The sequence below is a fragment of the Oncorhynchus tshawytscha genome, unplaced genomic scaffold, assembly GCF_018296145.1.
Source record: "Oncorhynchus tshawytscha isolate Ot180627B unplaced genomic scaffold, Otsh_v2.0 Un_contig_13319_pilon_pilon, whole genome shotgun sequence".
NCBI lineage: Eukaryota > Metazoa > Chordata > Actinopteri > Salmoniformes > Salmonidae > Oncorhynchus > Oncorhynchus tshawytscha.
In genome coordinates, this window is record NW_024607531.1 from 9367 (window position 1) to 16067 (window position 6701).

The window sequence follows — 6701 nt, forward strand, 5'->3', positions numbered from 1 at the left end:
TGTTGTATCACTTCATGGTCTGTGTCTCTGTGCAGTGGTTAGACTGGTGTTGTATCACTTCATGGTCTGTGTCTCTGTGCAGTGGTTAGACTGGTGTTATATCACTTCATGGTCTGTGTCTCTGTGCAGTGGTTAGACTGGTGTTATATCACTTCATGGTCTGTGTCTCTGTGCAGTGGTTAGACTGGTGTTATATCACTTCATGGTCTGTGTCTCTGTGCAGTGGTTAGACTGGTGTTTATATCACTTCATGGTCTGTGTCTCTGTGCAGTGGTTAGACTGGTGTTATATCACTTCATGGTCTGTGTCTCTGTGCAGTGGTTAGACTGGTGTTATATCACTTCATGGTCTGTGTCTCTGTGCAGTGGTTAGACTGGTGTTATATCACTTCATGGTCTGTGTCTCTGTGCAGTGGTTAGACTGGTGTTATATCACTTCATGGTCTGTGTCTCTGTGCAGTGGTTAGACTGGTGTTATATCACTTCATGGTCTGTGTCTCTGTGCAGTGGTTAGACTGGTGTTATATCACTTCACTTGCAGTGGTTAGACTGGTGTTATATCACTTCATGGTCTGTGTCTCTCTGCAGTGGTTAGACTGGTGTTGTATCACTTCATGGTCTGTGTCTCTCTGCAGTGGTTAGACTGGTGTTATATCACTTCATGGTCTGTGTCTCTCTGCAGTGGTTTGACTTCATGGTGTTTCTACAGTCACAGTGTTGTTGGTTAGGAACACCTAGGTGAAATATCAGACACCTTGGGTACACTCAGCAGATCAATACATTTATGAGTAGGATGTCTTCCTCGTTACATTAGTGGTACAGGAACACAAACACACCCCAAACACTGATTTGTATTTGATAAATGACATGTCTGTCTAGGAAGCCAACAGCGTGTGGCTCTCCCCTCTGATCCTCTCAGATAAGGATTTATTAACTAGTCAGGTCAAGACTTCAAAGCTGTTTATGACGTCAGCAAGATAAAACATTGGTTTTACAGCCTTACTAGCTACTGCATCACTTTCCCCTGTCGTGGTATGTAGGCGTTTTATTTATGGGATAGGGAGGTGTGTGTGTGTGTGTGTGTGTGTGTGTGTGTGTCAAATCAAATCAAATCAAATTTTATTTGTCACATACACATGGTTAGCAGATGTTAATGCGAGTGTAGCGAAATGCTTGTGCTTCTAGTTCCGACAATGCAGTAATAACGAGCAAGTAATCTAACTAACAATTCCAAAAAAAACTACTGTCATACACAGTGTAAGGGGATAAAGAATATGTACATAAGGATATATGAATGAGTGATGGTACAGAGCAGCATAGGCAAGATACAGTAGATGATATCGAGTACAGTATATACATATGAGATAAGTATGTAAACCAAGTGGCATAGTTAAAGTGGCTAGTGATACATGTATTACATAAGGATGCAGTCGATGATATAGAGTACAGTATCAACGTATGCATATGAGATGAACAATGTAGGGTAAGTAACATTATATAAGGTAGCATTGTTTAAAGTGGCTAGTGATATATTTACATCATTTCCCATCAATTCCCATGATTAAAGTGGCTGGAGTAGAGTCAGTGTCATTGACAGTGTGTTGGCAGTAGCCACTCAATGTTAGTGGTGGCTGTTTAACAGTCTGATGGCCTTGAGATAGAAGCTGTTTTTCAGTCTCTCGGTCCCAGCTTTGATGCACCTGTACTGACCTCGCCTTCTGGATGGCAGCGGGGTGAACAGGCAGTGGCTCGGGTGGTTGGTGTCCTTGATGATCTTTATGGCCTTCCTGTAGCATCGGGTGGTGTAGGTGTCCTGGAGGGCAGGTAGTTTGCCCCCGGTGATGCGTTGTGCAGACCTCACTACCCTCTGGAGAGCCTTACGGTTGAGGGCGGTGCAGTTGCCATACCAGGCGGTGATACAGCCCGCCAGGATGCTCTCGATTGTGCATCTGTAGAAGTTTGTGAGTGCTTTTGGTGACAAGCCGAATTTCTTCAGCCTCCTGAGGTTGAAGAGGCGCTGCTGCGCCTTCCTCACGATGCTGTCTGTGTGAGTGGACCAATTCAGTTTGTCTGTGATGTGTATGCAGAGGAACTTAAAACTTGCTACCCTCTCCACTACTGTTCCATCGATGTGGATGGGGGGGTGTTCCCTCTGCTGTTTCCTGAAGTCCACAATCATCTCCTTAGTTTTGTTGACGTTGAGTGTGAGGTTATTTTCCTGACACCACACTCCGAGGGCCCTCACCTCCTCCCTGTAGGCCGTCTCGTCGTTGTTGGTAATCAAGCCTACCACTGTTGTGTCGTCCGCAAACTTGATGATTGAGTTGGAGGCGTGCGTGGCCACGCAGTCGTGGGTGAACAGGGAGTACAGGAGAGGGCTCAGAACGCACCCTTGTGGGGCCCCAGTGTTGAGGATCAGCGGGGAGGAGATGTTGTTGCCTACCCTCACACCTGGGGTGTGTGTGTGTGTGTGTGTGTGTATAAAGTACATCTCTATGTACATTAATGCAGACCTTCATGTTGGTGCTGGCATCCAGCTCTCCAGAAACATTCCTAACAGCATCTCTAACCTCCCCTGAGGGAGATATGTATTATTCCCTACATAGTGGACTACTTTTGATCAGGGCTGTCTATATATAGCACTATATAGGGGACAGGGGGCCATTTGGCATGTAGACATGTATTAGTGTTGGGCCTGTAGGGAACAGAGAACATTGATGACTGTATTCTATCTGAACACCAAAGGTGGTGAAGGGTCACCTCACACTTACGCAATGTGTGCTGACTGCTCACTGCTCACTGTGTCTCTCCCCCTCCTCCTCCCTCTCCCTCCCTCCCCTCCCCTCCTCCCCTCCTCCCTCCTCCTACCTCTCTACTTTCTCCTCCCTCCCTCCCTCTCTCCTCCTCCCTCTCCCTCCTCCCCCTCCTCCCTCCCTCCCCCTCCTCCTACCCTCTCCTCCCTCCTCTCCTACCTCTCTTCTTTCTCCTCCCCTCCCTCCCTCCTCCTACCCCCCTCCCCTCTCTTTCTCCTCCTCCCCCTCCCTCCCCCTCCTCCTACCTCTCTTCTTTCTCCTCCTCCCTCCCCCTCCCTCCCTTCTCTCCTCCCCTCTTCCTCCCTCCTCCTCCTACCTCTCTTCTTTCCTCCTCCCTCCCTCCTCCTCCTCCCTCTCTCCCCCTCCTCCTACCTCTCTTCTTTCTCCTCCTTCCCTCCTCCTACCTCCTTCCTCCCCTCCCTCCCCCCTCCTCCTACCTCTCTTCTTTCTTCTCCTCCCTCTCTCTCCTCCCTCTCTCTCTCTCTCTCTAGATGTGTCAGGAGAGGGCAGTCAGAGTGGGGGTCAGTTCCAGGGTCGGCCTAGTGAGGTCTGGTCCCAATGGCAGAACCAGCACCATGGCCAACAGGGAGGAGAGCCACACTCTCACCCCAACCCCTCCCAGACAGAGGTGTTCCAGGTAACACACACCCTAACACCTCCCAGACAGAGGTGTTCCAGGTTATACAGAGACACGCCCTAACCCCTCCCAGACAGAGGTGTTCCAGGTAACACACACCCTAACCCCCCCAGACAGAGGTGTTCCAGGTAACACACACCTTCCCAGACAGAGGTGTTCCAGGTTATACAGAGACCCCCTAAGACAGAGGTGTTCCAGGTAACACACACCCTAATCCCTCCCAGACAGAGGTGTTCCAGGTAACAGAGACACACCCTAACCCTTCCCAGACAGAGGTGTTCCAGGTAACACACACCCTAACCACTCCCAGACAGAGGTGTTCCAGGTAACAGAGACACACCCTAATCCCTCCCAGACAGAGGTGTTCCAGGTAACAGAGACACACCCTAATCCCTCCCAGACAGAGGTGTTCCAGGTAACAGAGACACACCCTAACCCCCCCAGGCAGCGGTGTTCCAGGTAACAGAGACACACCCTAACCCCTCCCAGGCAGCGGTGTTCCAGGTAACAGAGACACACCCTAACCCCTTCCAGACAAAGGTGTTCCAGGTAACAGAGACACACCCTAACCCCTCCCAGACAGAGGTGTTCCAGGTAACAGAGACACACCCTAACCCCTCCCAGGCAGCGGTGTTCCAGGTAACAGAGACACACCCTAACCCCTCCCAGACAGAGGTGTTCCAGGTAACAGAGACACACCCTAACCCCTCCCAGGCAACGGGGTTCCAGGTAACAGAGACACACCCTAACCCCTTCCAGACAGCAGTGTTCCAGGTAACACAGAAAGACACTAACTCTTCCAGGTATCATGCACACCAATCCCAAGCTCCAATATCCTACAGTAATCCATGTGTATGAGAGGCAGGAAGAGAGGTCACCTTGGACACACTGGGCTTCAATGGCTTATTTCCTCTCCTTCCCTGGTCTGAGCCCAGTGTACACAGTGCTGTCTGATATGGCTCCACATGAAAGTCTGTGTCCCTGATCCTGACCTTTCCTCTCTCCCTCCCCGTCTGTCTCTCTGTAGGACATGTTGCCGATGGCAGGAGACCCAACACAAGGAACAGCCAACTACAACATTGAAGACTTTGCTGATCTGGGCATGTTCCCTCCCTTCTCCGAGTAGAACCATTTAACGTTCTATCAATGGAACACTGCTCTGTTCTTCCACTAGAACCCTCTGATAGAGGAAAAGGAATAGAACACAATGTGCTGGTTCCTTCATGGCTCCCCAACCTCACACACACACTTTATCACACAGTGAATGTCCAGATGCACCCTCTCATAAACACACACACACTCTGACACATACCTGTTTCCTTTACGAGAAGAGAGTTGGTTCTATAGAAGACTGGTACATTGCTAGTGGTGTACTGACCTTTTCCTTTGTAATAATGTCTTCTTCATTCACTTAAATGATGCCTGTTCTTTTAACAAAGGCTTGTGAATTTAAAGGTGCAATCTGTAACTTTCATTTCCCCTAGTGGCATCTTGAAGTACTACAAAATATGCCAAGAAGCAGTAAAAAAATACAAAGCCTAGAAAATTCACCTGTGCAGACCCCCCTTTCGTTTGCAAACAATTGCAGAGGCAGGCAGCACTTTGGGGGGGAAACAAAAATGACAGATTGCACCTTTTAAGCTGCCAATATCCACTTTGCACTCCACTCTGCCAAACTGCTCCAGGCCAAGAGTCACTCACCACGCTGATCAATGTTGGTACCATCGATACATATTATCATACAGTATGTCACTGCTGCTCCTCCCTCAGTATTACATTAAGCTTTATGCTGTAAATTATACCTATATGTAGTGATGTTCATAACACCTAGATAAAACCTACGAAAGTCTAGAAGGATTCTGTGTAGAAAAAATACAAATAAAGATTCCACTCACCGGCAAAAGTCGCTAAGCTACAATGCTTAAGTGCACTTCATCGAAGCTAACCGCTAAAACTCACCAGCTTGCTAAAAAGGGAAAAACCGCCATACCGCCAAAGCAACGCAGTACAGTATATATACTAGTTTAGTGTATCCTTGTGGCTCTCGCTGCTCTACTTTATAACTTTATTATATTATTCTCTTTTCTGATTATTAACAGAGACTGAATTCTACTTTATAGCGAGGGAACTTTTACATGATAGATTGTGTACCGTGTCTCTGGTTAATGACTGATGGGACAGAATGATAGATTGTGTACCGTGTCTCTGGTTAATGACTGATGGGACAGATTCTACAACTGGAATCCTTTTGCTAAAAAAAAATCTAAAAATGTATGTTTTTGTAAATAATGTGATTTTTATGTTGACTCGTTACTTTTACACAGTATACGTTGTTTTTTGTGTAGGTTTATGTAGGTGTCATCAATGTGTGCAATGTGAGTACATATTTAACTATCGGTATTTAGTTTAGTCTTAATTGTACATTGAGTTTAAGGAACCTGTATAAAAGTGTGTAAATGTTACCCATTATTTTTGTTTAACACATTTTTGTGCTCGTGAAAATAAATGTTTATTGGTTACGTGGCTTCTAATCAAAGAAGTGTTTCCGGGCAGATTTTTGTGTCGTGGAATATAGTGTAGAAATAATAAACACAAAGAAGAACATTGGAGAACACGGAGGAAACAAGGTTTTATTTCTAATTGTTCCAGACAAGTAATAGTGTGCCATTGTTTGAGACACATCCTTGTCCGGTGTTTTTGTAATGGAGACGATCTCCAATCTAGTCTAAAGATTAGATTTACCAAGGGATATGTTAGGTCTGTCTCTACTGGAGGTTTCTATTTCTTGTCAAAACATATAGTCATGAGAAGATGTGTGTGTTTATCACCCATTCATTGGAGTCCTCCCGAGCCCTGTCCTAGTGCCAGTAGCAACAGAGTGCCCTTCCTTTCTGGGAGGAATCAGGGTGGACGTGAGGGAGGTGCTGAGTTGGGCTTTCTCCCATAGTTCACAGTCTGAAGGTGTGTGTGCTTCAGTACTTACTTGTGTGTGGTGATTTCGCAGGCATGTCCCACTCTTTCCACACTATCACTTCACACAAGACAAGATGGGTGTGTGTCTGTTTTCCTTTAGGTGGATCTGGTAGACTAACCGGGACATGAGTCTGCAGAAAGAACATCAAAATGGCTGTTTCAATAGTAAAATGGCTACCTCTTCCTTTCTCTTTCCTTCACGAACACACTGAGATGGTAAAATGGTACAAATGAAAAAAACACGGCTGAACTTGAAAAAGGAAGTGACACGGTAAGAAA

General features: G+C 46.6%; 1 protein-coding gene across 1 annotated transcript; it reads left to right on the forward strand.

Annotated features, from left to right (window-relative positions):
• Positions 1 to 3303: 3303 nt before the first annotated feature.
• LOC112249385 (aryl hydrocarbon receptor nuclear translocator 2-like) lies at positions 3304 to 5985 on the forward strand (the record flags this gene model as incomplete). Its single annotated transcript, XM_042312485.1, has 3 exons — positions 3304 to 3449; positions 3894 to 4088; positions 4477 to 5985. Coding segments are annotated over 3 exons (440 nt in total), but the record flags the coding sequence as incomplete, so codon positions are not given.
• Positions 5986 to 6701: the final 716 nt, after the last annotated feature.